This window comes from Catharus ustulatus, chromosome 2 (genome assembly GCF_009819885.2).
Source record: "Catharus ustulatus isolate bCatUst1 chromosome 2, bCatUst1.pri.v2, whole genome shotgun sequence".
Lineage (NCBI taxonomy): Eukaryota > Metazoa > Chordata > Aves > Passeriformes > Turdidae > Catharus > Catharus ustulatus.
In genome coordinates this window covers 113,926,625-113,940,331 of record NC_046222.1, presented here as the reverse complement: position 1 = coordinate 113,940,331, position 13,707 = coordinate 113,926,625, and the positions used below count along the sequence as shown (strand labels likewise).

General features: G+C 36.4%; 1 protein-coding gene across 11 annotated transcripts in view; it reads left to right on the top strand.

Annotated features, from left to right (window-relative positions):
* DMD (dystrophin) overlaps nt 1-13,707 on the top strand; it is a 1,072,200-nt gene that overhangs the window by 944,385 nt on the left and 114,108 nt on the right. For all 11 annotated transcript variants that reach the window (XM_033051053.2, XM_033051056.2, XM_033051052.2 and 8 more), the window contains one exon: nt 10,752-10,812. In XM_033051053.2, coding sequence (XP_032906944.1) covers nt 10,752-10,812 — 61 coding nt within the window. The remainder of the gene's footprint in view (nt 1-10,751; nt 10,813-13,707) is intronic.

The following is a 13,707-nucleotide window of genomic DNA, read 5'->3' as shown; positions in this document are numbered from 1 at the left end:
ACCCTGCATGCTAAAGTTAGGCATTTGAAGCTCCGGAAACATCTGCAGAATCCTTCCAAATCTGTGAGTTGGGTCACTGAAAACTGCCAGTACATGCTCCAAATTCCAAAAACATCCACTATCATGTACTATCAGTGTGCCTGGGGAAAATACCATGCTTTGGCATGCTTTTTGTGTACTATCTCTGCTGCATCCCTGCACGGATGGAAGCACATCTATGGGAGAGAGAGCACTGCAGGAGAGAGTGCCACAGTTTTTGCTATCTAGCTCTGGTGTTTTTTCTGCAGCTGTGTTTTTGGGGGTGAACAAGTCAGACATAAAGGTTGCCAAACAGAATCAGGCAGGTCAAATGAAGGTGAATTTAATGGCCTGTAAATTAGGTTTCAGTGTATGGCAGACAGAGTCCAAGTTGATCAGTGTGTGGCAACAGCAGTGAAAATATTAATCATAGCAATTTGTGTGGTTTTATTTTATAAGCTCAAAACAGAGCATTTTTATCTAAAGAGCTGAGATATACAATGCAAACTATAATCATTAAGAAAATAAGCAATCAATTGGCTGTTGCATATCTAGTTTATATTCCAGTAATAATCAGTTCATTCTCCCTAACTGAGCATCAACTTTCCCTCTTCCATACATGCTTGCTCATCTTAAGGTGCAAGTAATAATATCTGTTTATATTCTTATATGAAAAATTATCCTTTTATAGTTGATATACCTTTAAGTGGTTCTGCAAAAAGGCAGGTACTGCAGTCAAGGTCACATAAAATCAGTGACTAAATTACATTTCTCTCCTATCTGAAAGAAATAAATGTGTTCTGCGAATCATGGTAACTTTTTCATATGGTTGTTATTATTTAATACATAGAAATTATAGCATCATCTGTCTTTCTCTGCTTGGTTGAAACTGAAGCTGCATGAGGCTGCTGAAAATCTAGCACAAAAGTAATGGGGGAGTGATGCAGGGACCTCATATTTGTCATGCCCTGTGAGACAAGGAATCAAGCCTGTTTCTAAGCACTTGCAGCCTGTTCTAAGGGCTATTCATAGAGCTCTTTCTGAAAGAGATTGGAAAGAAGGTGTGAGCTACAGAGATAAGGAATGTAAAGGGAAAAAAAAAAAAAGTATTCTTATTTGTGGCATTTTTAAATTAGAGACAGTTTTTCTCCATTGTCTTTTCATGCAGTTCAACATTCTTTTTCCACTCTTTCATCTTTTAAACGACCAAGTGCCAGTGTTTATCAATGCTGTGGCATGGGATAATTCAGATGTCTCCTGGTTGTAAGTTCAAGAGATCGTGGTGAAGGAATGGGATCCCCTTGTGCCTCTCAATCAAGGCTTCGGTCAGCCTCAAGTATAAAAGACTCTTATCAAAACTGGCCCTTACTTTTCACGGGAATTTGCCTCTCTCCAGGCCTTCTGCATTTTTTAATGGGCTCTCTCACCCCACTCCTTCAGCTTCTGACCTTCATGCTCATTTTGCTCTGCCAGTGTCCACAGAGTCAGTCCCAGCTCCAGCTCAGCTCATTCCTTGCCAAGGACACAGAGCACTCACAGCAATAGTTGAGATACATCTGATACCTGTATTACCACTTTGTATCATGAATCCATGGCGTGATTTTGTTGGGTTTGAAACTTGCTGTTTAATTAGAATTCTCTAAATCAGGGTGTAAAAACCCAGCAAAAATAAGATCTTTCTATTAAAGAGAAACTTGTAAATATTTAGCAAAGTAATTAAAAGAAAAATCTGTGATCCTTTCATGGATGATGATGCTTAATTTGGGAATTATATACAGTAACTGAGGTGTGAAAAAGAGTATCTGCAAATTTTAAACATAATGCCAGCTCCAAAGTTTTCAGTAACTCTTCTGGAATAATTTTACTGTTTTGACTTCACCTTTATTTTTCTCTGTGATTCTGCCTCTAACAAAAAAATGAGATTCGTTGTCTCTTGTTGGAAGACCCACCTGTATATGTCACAATAGTAATTACTTTTTTTGAGATGTAATAAATGAGAGGTAGTGCTGATGTCAGATTGTTTCTAATATCATTTGCAGTGCTATTCAGCAATCACTCATACTTTTTAATGGCATAGTGCATGTGCATTGCTGGTGATTGCTGAAAAATAGAAGGTGTTACATCTTTTAAAGCCTTGAGCAAACCTTGTAATTTACTGTTCAGCCCCAGTATGGGCCATCTTTTAGTAAGTATAGCATGTCAGTGAAGTGATTGCATGACACAGTGCTCACGGTATAACTGGCAATTACTTGAGAGTGTGACTGGAAGATTCCACTCGTTTCCAAGCTTAGACAACATGGATTTTAATCAACATGAAAAACCTGGGGATACAAGGAACAGAAAGAAAATTTACGTTTGCAAAGCTAAATGGCTGATATACCCATAGCCAAAATGTTGATTCATATTTCCCAGGCTTTGAGCTTTTCCTGTCTGCATATGTCAGTACCAGACTATTAAATGCTCATACCTAAATATGTGCTAGGACCTGGAGATACCTAACAGGAGATACCTCACAGCTTTGGACTTGTAAGAGCAGCACTTAATCCAACACAAGATGAGGCAGCCTTAGCAGCTTTCATTCAGAAACAGAAAGATGGCCAATGCTGGAGCCATCAGTTTGCATTGTGAGTGATCAGAGTGCATCTGCTTTGTTTTATATTGGATAACTGCAGCTTAAAAATAAAAAATACGGTCACGGGATTGGGCTGCGTAACCTAGGTCTCTCCTTCTCAGGATAAACTCAGAGCTCTTAAGGTTCAGATCTGAGTATTTTTTCTTCTTATTTCTGTGCCTTTGTGTTTTCCTTCAGTTATTTAGGCCATTCTCCTGAGAAATTGGAGATGTGGCTCTGAATTCATTCGAGCTGGGGGAGAAGTCAAGTACTCACTTCTCCCACCTTGTCTTTGAGTGCTCACATTGTTATGCAAAGCAAAGACTGGGGAAGCTCTTTCTTGCATAGGCAGATGCATTTAAAAGGGCAAGTCCCGCTAATTAAGATATCCAAGTCTAAAAATGAGAGGGCTCTATGACTCTTAGGACACTTTACCCATCCATCTGATAGATTATTTTCCAGTCCAAGCAATTGTATCTTTCTCTCTTATTTCTCACTGCATGCATTATATCATATTGTCTTTCAGATATACTTTTGACAAGCAAACATTGACAACCATGTTCATTCATCCATGTCCTTCAGAAAAATGGTTTAATATTTTTAGATATCACAGGAAATGTTTTGAATAGAATAGAGTAGAATAGAATAGAGTAGAATAGAATAGAGTAGAATAGAATAGAATAGAATAGAATAGAATAGAATAGAATAGAATAGAATAGAATAGAATAGAATAGAATAGAATAGAATAGAATAGAATAGAATAGAATAGAATAGAATAGAATAGAATAGAATAGATGACCTGGTAGTGGAATAAAGATAGAGAGTAAGTGGACACAAATCAGCCTAACTCTGAGAACTCTCTGAAAGCAAACAGATTCTATTACTGTATTTAAATGTATTTATATAAAAATATTCATATATTATATGCATTTAAATATGGTTATATTATCTAGAGGAGCCTGATTGCTAGAAAACTGTTTTTCTACTTCAGTATAAATGTAAACTAGCAAAGTACCAACAAAACCAAATACTTTTCACAGGTCTTGCCATTGTAATTACCATGGTGAATTTCTAAGAACACTGGGCACCAGTTTAACCTCAAGACTTGTGTGATGTGTACATCAGGTTTAAAGTTAGGAGAAAATGTCTTCAGTTCATTTCTCCCTTGTTTAGAATATCATGGCCATAGCTACAGCTTTTGATAGTGCTTGCCTTGGCCTGACTGCTAAAGGTCTATAAGAGTAGTAAAACATTATTTTGAGAGATTATCTTTATGCTTACTTTTGGAATTAAGTTAGCAGAATTAATTTTACAGTAAGCTTTCATTTTTTCATTATGCATTATTCTCAGGAAAACCACAAAAAAATCTCCCTATAAATCTTAAAAACTTATTTGATTTGCAATTAAATAATATTTATTGAATTCAAGTTTTGTATTTGTATTTTTCCCTTCTCTGCACTTTTGTGCTATATGATCCTATCTATATAATACCTTGGGATACAAATTTCTGAAAAAAATTGTAAAGTCAGTTTTCAAATAATGATGTTCTCCCCCTTTCTTCACCCAGAAGCAAGAAATTTTTCCTTGTAATTAATATTTTGTGTTTCGGAGAAAAAAAAGTTTCCAATAGAAAGTATTTTAGAATGGTGTTGAAAATAATCCAAATAATAATTCTAACTGTCTCTCTTGTGCTCTTGGCTTTAATATGTCAACTATTTAAAAATGCTGTGTAATACTTATTTTAAAGAAGAGAGGGACTTTTTGAAGAGAGTGGGTAGGAGATATGCTATCTTATATTTTATAGCAACCTAGTTAATTTCTGTAATTTATCCTTAGTTGGCAGAATATCCTATATTCTCCCATGGTACATAATTTACAAGTAATCAAATACTATTTTTTGCTCTTAATAAGATTCAAAATATGCCTATTTATTGTCTGTTATACTTTTGTCCACTCTCTGAATTAGTATGTTGCTAAGACTGATTCTTCCCCACAATATCTTATAATCTCTTTTGAGTTACATTGGATCTGTTAATCAAAATGAAAACTGCTTAGTTTTTTCCACCCTGGCAAGTTTAACTGAGATGAATTTAACATTCCCATGTTGTCATGAGTTGTATGTTGTGTTCATTTTAGGACATTCCCTTGTCCTCAAGCTCCAAGACTAAGATATAACAGGCATATTCTATATATGTATATCAGAATTTTTCTGGTTTGCTATGTAAGTACATGGAATAATTACCAAAGATTTATTTTCCTGTTTATTTAATTTCATTTGCCAAAAATCACCACCAGTTTCATTAGGCCATTTTACAACCTCATTTGATCAGCCAGTTTTAGAGGCTTCATTTTTAAGAACATGAGAGTGCAACACAAGTTAGGAATGTGGAGTACTTGTATTTTGGGGTACATGGGCCATTATAGACTATCTGTATTTCTTTGCTCTATTTCATTCAGTATTCTGCTATTTAACAAGGAGATTCTTGTATTTTTGCCATTTTACAGTCGTGTGACATTTAAGAAAATGATCATTAGATGGATTTTATATTTCACAATACAAAGTGGCATTTGGAAACTTTGGAAAGACTGTTTCATGATTAAAGGTGTGCATTATTTAGGTCTTACAGTATAAAGTTGACCCTAAGCTGCAGATGATAAATCTGAAGTTGGCCATAAAGATTCCAGCAGGAAATGCAGGATGGAAAAGCCTCTTTTAACTCTTCTAAAATGACTGTCATAATTGGCTCTGATCACATGTTGAACTTTTTAATGACTAAAAATCTCTTCTTAGAGATTTTTAGTCATAAAAGATGACTTCTCCTCTGGTTAGACGTGTTCTAAAAATGGTATATTTGGTAAAAGTCTGCACGTGTGCTACAGTGACACAGTGCTGATTGTGTTCCAGGGAAGTAGTGAATGTTTGCTTGGGCTTAGGAAGGGCAGAATCCAAGCTGAGAAGGGGCTCTCTATGTCCAAAATGCCCATGAATCCATCCCAATGTACAGCTGGGGCTTGGGGCAGGCTAGACCCCAAGCTAGACCTTATGAAAGGCAGGTTTCCATTGATCTTTCTGCCTTGTAGCCTCTCAGTTGAGTAGTTGATGTATGCTGACATAATTTCTCAACTACATCATGCAATATTAGACCTCAGTGCTACACAACATGGTCTGATTGTTCATCAGTCTTACCTAGAACAATAAAAAATCCATAACTTAGAAATCAATCTAAATCTTTGATGAGAAAAACTCTCTTTTACAGGTATATGGTGGCATTTGTTGCAATGGATCTCGAAGATCTTACATGTTATGCAAACACTTCTATTATGTCACTGTCATGCAGATACAAATTTTGGAGCTGGCATCCTGTCAGCCTGCATCATGCACTGATTATGGTGGGAAATTATTGCTTTAGCATGTTCTCTAAGGGGGAAAAGCATGGCCTCCTTAAAGTCTCTGGAGAGCAGTATCTTCTCATTTATAATGGTGTCATCTGAAAATAATCAAAATGTAGTACTCGATGAATCTTCTTTGAAAAGTTAAGGTAGCTTACACAGATGGGAAATTCTGATTCTTGGGGAATCACAATCTTTTCCTGATGCAAAGATCATCTCATAATTTCTTTTCTCCCTGCCTGCCTGTATCTGAAGTCACCAAATCCATACCTTGCTGCAGTGAAAATAATTGGCATCAAAATAAACTTTATGTGAATGAATAAACAGTTTCTTATCTCTATGTTTGTATAAAGGTATTAATGATGATAATGTTAGGTAGAACAGCGTAAGTCACATAGGTGAGTAGAATTTTCAGACTGAATCAGAAAATGATTATCATTAAAATGTGAAATGTGAACATAATTCAGCACCTTTGCTGTGTTACAGATATGATGGCCACCAAACAATATAATGGGAGCATAAAAAGGAACTCACCTTTAACTACCACGATGCTGAAAGAAATATATAACAAATATAATGGATTTCTAACAAAGTGAGGAAAAAAAAATTGACAGGATATATGTAAGAGTGTATCAACACTACACAATGCTTCTTTGTGTTTTCTGTCCAAAACTTCTTAGTGAAAATTAAGTCAAAAGCTTTTTTTTTGTATTTGGAACTTAAAAAGTACATTTAGAACAGACAAGTGCAAGAGTAACATTTAAATGTGGACATACAGAATTTACTCTTTGAATAGCTGAAGGAGAAATAGTTTACCATTGGTAAACAGGCATGTATTTTTCATTATGTTTGCAGTGCTAAAGTGAAATATTTATAAGATTATTTTTTGTAGTATCAACTACTACCATCCTATTTAATATTTCATTCAGATCCCTGCATAGATTAAAACAGTACTGGAGTTTAGAGAGCCAGCATGCCACCATTTCATTATACATTCTGCCACAAAGTAAGAATGTCGACTTACCAACAAGGACTGTGTTCACAGGCAAGACAAGTCCCAGCTCTTAGAATACCTACAGAAAGAAATAAAACTCAAAAATTAGATAACCATTAAAATGTATGTCAATGCAAATAAGTGTGGGGAAATTTAAATTCATTCTTAAAACGCCCTATATTTTGTTGTGGTATTTAATTTCAGTCACAACAGCACTGAAAGTAGCTGGGTCTGTGGTAATGGGTGCTTATACTGTGCAAACTCAAGCAATAAAACACTTTGGAATTACTCTCAGCAAATATGAAACGTCTGCTTCTTGAGTGCTGCAGCACACAGGGGTACTAGAGCATATGTACAAAAAAAATCCTTTGCTAGCTAGACTTTCAGGTGGACTTAACCATTTACCTGTACCGGTTTTGTAAGGGATAGTGAACCTATACTGATAACCAAAGGTAAGAAACAGCTGGTCTCAGCTTCTTGGCTTCTGACAAAAGTTATTCTCTATGTATAGCTGTAAAAAGTACTGCACATTTTGTCAACTCCAATTTATGCAAGGTTAGAATCATCCAGGAAACCAGAAGTGTATTATAGACAGCTTCACAGCAACCTCTTGAAGGAATACTAAATCCAATTATGCAGAACATCACAGATTTGTTTGTTATTCCTATAGCACTTAGCTCTCATGAAAGCAAAAGTATTTGTTTCTCTTCTAATGGATCAAGAAGACTATCATATGTAAGATTCTATGATAATAAGTTATGACTGCAAAGCTCTTACCCAGATTAATTCAGAAGCAACAGAAGAAATACATCTTCTGGAAAAATACACAGCAATCTCTTCTGTCCTTTAGCTATTGAATTACAAACAAATCCTAAAGTGGAGCAACTGTAACTTGTGAGTGTTCCCATTGGGAATATTAATGATTGCTTGGGAGAGAAATACGTAACAAGGTCAATTTTTAGTTAATATTGAAGGGCATTTTGTTTTCAAAAATGATAACTTAGTTTAGTCTGATTTGAATTATTCCTCAGATGATGCCAATTGCCATGGCTAAGAGCTCTTACAATTGTCACTGAGTAAGCATTTTAAAACTGGTGGATGGACCACATATTAGTGCACATTATGTTAGTATTACTGAATGAAAGCATGTAAAGAAATCACATAGTAACTGATAGTGTAAAATGAAATAGTGATTTCCAACTCTTTGGCTGTTGTTTCCTCCTGCCATCTAGAATGGAGAAAATTGGGTCCGTCATCAAAATTATATTTACAACACTTTTTTTTCTTACAAGTAGAAGGAATATTTAAGCATCATGGTTAAGACTTTTGTATGAAGCTGAAAATGGGATTAAAGTTATTTTGAGATTTTTAACATCAAAACATTACATGATATTCTATTTTTTTATACTTTTTGCATTTCTATAAATTACATAACAGACTGTATCTTTACGTCCTTCGAGGCTGTAGCAGAGCACAGAAACTGAGCAGCTGCAGCTCGTGCTACCAGGAAGAGAGCAGCTCAGTGGGCAGCAGCCTTGTCCTTCACAGCTCCTTCTATGAACACAGAACCAAAGGCAGTGCCTGCCCCGAGAAGGAGTATTTGATCATAATAAATTAGGTGTATTTGAGTATTTCTGTTTGAAAGTGCATATGGTTTGGGGCTCTTGTGTTTGTGGGCCATGCTACAGACTTCAATGGCAGTGTGGTGTGCTACTTTTCAAAAAGATCTAACACTGTAATTAAAATTCTGTTTCTTGCACAATTTGAGAGTTACTGATTCTCATGGTTCATACCTTTGAAATTTACTTTTCTACTTTTAAGAACATGAGTCTGTGTAAATGTAAGTAATAGGAAAGCAATGACACTCAGCTACAGATGGCTGGCTGGGGGTTGAAGACAGCAGAATGCGCAGAGATGCTGAGATAGAATTTTCAGAACTCCTTGGCCACCAGCAATCTGAAACAGGATTATCATATTTATGGATAGAGACTTTTCACAAGGGCATGTAGTGATAGAACAAGGGGAACAGCATTAAGATGAAAGAGGATAGGTTGAGATTGGGTTTTAGGAAGGATTTCTTTACTGCAGGAGTAGCAAGGCACTGGAAGGTTGTCCAGAGAGTTTGTGGAATCCCCATCCCTGGAGGTGTTCAAGACCAGGCTGGATGGAGCTCTGTTTAACCAGTTTAATAGGAGGTTCCCTGCCCTTGGTGGGCAAATTGAAACGAGGTGATCTTTAAGTCCCTTCCAACCATTTTGCTAGCTTCTTAACATTTATATGAAATTCATTCACCCTTTCCCCAGCCTGTATCCTGTTCCCACCGGCTCTTCCTTCTCTTCAGACCATCTATAATGGCACCAATTTCTCCCATGGCTGATTTGTGTCCCCTCTGTGGAGCCCCTAGTCTCCCTCCAAACCTTCTTCACAATTCGTGTGCAAAAGTAGCGAGAGTTCCTTATACATCTATTTTAGAAGTACATTTCATCTCTTTCCTCAAAATCTTATTTCTACATACTCCAATATGCGGGAAAGAGAGAAACTATACTTCATTCTACAGATTGACTTCTGTGAATCTGATACCAAACAGATGAAATATATATATTGATAGTTATTATTTGTGTGGATTGGGATTTGCTGATTTTGATGAAGCAACTTGGGAGTGGCGTTTTTGAAGTACTATTTTGAGTAAGAGAGGGAATGAAAATAGAGTCAAATGGTCAAGAAGCTGATTCCTGGTTGTCCTGGTAACAACTGCTTTCCTTTGTGAACAGCAGAGGTCACTAAAAAGAAGGGTTATACTGGGTGAACAGGCTTTTTTTCCCCTCATTAGATCACTTTTCATATGTTCCTGTTTTAATCATTATATTAAAGAAAGAAATTTTTGGTTCTACTTTGTTTGACAGATAAAAAACTCCTAATAAAAAAATCATCTCCCTGATTATGGCCTAAACTATAAATTTTCTCTGCCTCTAATAAAAAAATGATTTGTAATTCTGTTGTCAAATGAGTTTCATAAAAACCTCTTTTAGAAAATATTTTCATTGTTTTATAAGGTGTTGTTGACATGTAACACCCTGATAGCCAAGAGTGAGCAAAGTTATTTCCTCTCCATTTGGTTTGATCATACTGCCATTTTCTCCATTATTTGCTGTTATTGGAAAGCAGTAAGACAATTCATAATGTGAGAAATAAAAATAAAAATCTCCACCATTTAGAACAAGTCAGCAACAGAATAACAACAAACAAAATACTTCGATGATATCTCAGTGTAATTTCACTCAACATAAAATGTAAACAAGTGCATAATTCTGTTCCTAGAAGGATGGGAAGTGCTGACCACTAAAGGAAAGAAATAGAAGAAAACCCAGTCAAACACCTTAGCAGGAGGAATCCTGTAAGAGAACATGCCAGAAAAGATAGGTTGCTTTCTCTGCTTTGTATCTGTTCTGTAAGCTTAGCTTTCAAGGAGTTTTTGTATTTATCTTTGCAGCTGAATGAGTTCAATTTCTCTGAGATTAGGACAGAAGTTTCAGAACAGCAGGTTAATCCTTCCTGCCTCCACAGGCAACTGAGCAAACAGACCTGTATCAACGTGGCTGAGTGCAGAATTGTAATTCTAGAGATTAACGTTGTCTTTCCTGTTTGACCTCCACATTTCTCTCCTAGGTATGTTTGTGTGTATGAATTATGTGTGCAGTTATTTATTTATTTGTTTGTTTCTTTGTTTGTTGTTAACAGCTTCTGTCCAAGGCCCCTGGGAGAGGGCAATCTCACCAAACAAAGTGCCGTATTATATCAAGTGAGTATAAATAGTAATTCATTCCAGCTATTTACATTCCTTATTTAAGAGGAGAGCTAGTAATTTTCTTAAATGATTGTGAACTGCTCCTATAGTGTCTAAATGGGAAGGACAAAAAGGAACAAAACCTGCAACACATTTCACAGAAGTGTGCTAGTTATCCAAAAACACAGTAGGATGCACTGATTTGTAAGTTGTTTGGGTTTATGCTACTATAAATCATCTGCAAATGAAGCAAAGCTTTGAGGTACCTGGATTATAGTTTAAATTGTGCTGTTGCCCTCTGTGTGTATGTGTGTAAGGTTTTGCAAAACCAAAAAAAACCCCAACATTCTGAATTGCAGTTGTAAATGTGATATACCAGGGAGTTTTTTAGTCCTATATATTTTAAATGGTTTATAATAATTTAATTAGTTAATAATTTTGATCATTTATAATGGTTTTAAATGCACTTACTCAATCCTGTGAATTCCTTTAGGGACAGTACTTGGTAAAGCCCATACCTGAGGAATGGTAAGGGTCAATTAGTCCCTAGAGCCTAATCTTTTTGAGTTTAGCTCCCAAATTAAGCTAGTTTGCTTTAAGAATTGTGTCTGCACAACAAATGAGAACATTTTTTTAAAATCACAGTTTGGAAATATCTGCTTCTCATACCCTAAGCAGAGCCACCACACAACAACAAAAAAGGTTTAATACCTTTTTTTTCCCTTTTCTGAGTTCTTTACCTGTAACATGTGCTTTCAACTACTTATCCTACTTCTGAAGGAAACAGGTGATGCAATACTGGCTATAAACACTGTAATGCAAGTACCAAAGACACGGGTATTGTTTAATACACCTATTTCCATGGTTTCTCTTTATACTCACTAAACACTTTTCAAGTTCAGCTAGTGTCACTGAAGCAATTTGATTAAAGAAGGCTCTTGCAGTGGCACTAGAGTTGCAACTTTCACAGTAGGATGAACTTCTACAGCAGCCTTAGCAAAAGTGTTTGTGTTATGCATGAAGGAAACTCTGTGGTGCAGTTCAGAGCTTCAATTATACCTGGCTACACTGGTTTACTGTTGCATTAAACTTGTAAGTTTTCTGATGTTTGCATTTGGCTGTGGATAATGAAACAGTCACAAAGAAACTGGAAAGCTCTATCAAGGAGGGGCAGTCTACCAGAGACAGGCTGGAGAGCAAGTCAGTGCTCTGGCATGTAAGACTCGTGAAGGCAAAGATCCTCCTTTTCTCTTTCACAAGGCATGACTTGCCAGTATGGGGAGAGGAGTTTGACCTTTCTTAAAGTAGGCACACAATGCACTTCATGCTGTGCTTGGCACCTCTCTGCCACTCACATTCAGCAGCCAGGGGTAATTGTTAAAATGGTCAATGCTTGCTCCTTCCTACTTTTTAGTCTTCAGTTCTGAGCCATTTACAAATTCAAAGAATTATGTTTATTTTATTTGCCTTAAAAACCATTTTAATAGCCATAAACAATTGTAGCATTATGCCATGGATCCTGATTTAGGATCCTGCCAACTACACCAGTTTGTCACAAATGAGTGATTCAGACTGATGGAAGAATCATTGCCAGGTATTAACAAGAGTGGGTTTAATACGAATTTATAAAAGTGCATCTTAATAAAGTTCAATTGCAAGGTTCACTCTATTCGTTACTACATTATACAAAGGAAAATCAAATTCAAATCTATTTTGAATTATTTACAAAGAGACCAAAGAGCCAAAGGGTAAGGACCCTCCCAATGGGTCATGAGTTTCAGAGCAGACCCCCTTGCTTTCTAAACTCCTGATGGAGCTTAGCTGTGGCTAAGCATGTGGACAATGGCATATGTCTAAAGGAATTAACTACATGGATTTCATTGATATTTATTTAGCATGCTACTAACCACTTGCCAAGGATCCATAAGTAAGGAGTCTCTCTGCCTTGGGTAAGAAGAATTTCTTAGGTAAGGAATCTCAGTCCTTGAGAGAAGTCCCAGTTCCAGGGGACAGTCACTGCTGTGCAGTCCAGTTGCAGTTTAGAGAAATTTAATTGGACTCATCCAAAGATTGGTTGTTTGTAGAAAGGTCTCTGCCTCAAGGAATAACCTTGAGAATTGTCCCAGGCCAAGAGGAGGTCACTGCTGTGCAGCCACACTGCCCTGCAGGGAGAGCTCAAAGGTGGCTCCCTGAGGCTGCAAAAGTGGATAAAGTGCTTGGCTTGTAGTCAGATTTAATACAGTGGGAAGGGTATGCATGAACCTCCTTGTACCCACAGCCTTCTTTGTTCTTTGATAAAAGACCCTTGGAAAAGCCACTGAAATTCATTCATTACTCACAGTCTGTGTTCCAAACTCCTGTGCATCGATGCTCTCTGGGTCACTCTGCCCCTTTGGGAGTTTCTAAAATTCTTGGCTACAGCTCCACTCTTTACTTGCTTTGGAGCCTGTATCAAATTACTGATAGTTTGGTTAAGGGGTCAACTACATCTGTCATGCATTACTAGTTTAATTAAAGTTTTAATTTAGCCACATCTTTTATAGAAAAACTTGCTTGAGATGTGAAACAAAATGGTCAAGTTTTAATGCCTCTTACTGCGCTGATATATCTATTGCCTTTTCCAGCTACCCTCAATCATTTTTTATTCATTCATTCTCATCAATCATATTTCATATTTACAAACAACTAAATTGTTTTCTGTACCTTTTAGACTTTTAAAATAGACACATTCCTTTTTTAATCTTTGATGCATTACTTTCCTATTAGTTGTTAATTCTCTAAAAGAACTTCATGAATGCTAAGATGATACACGTAGCATTCTCTTCATGTTTACATAATTTTCTTTCTGTCATCAGTGTAGAATATTGGTGTTAGCCCTCTTCATTAACCAGATATGCTACATATTTTACT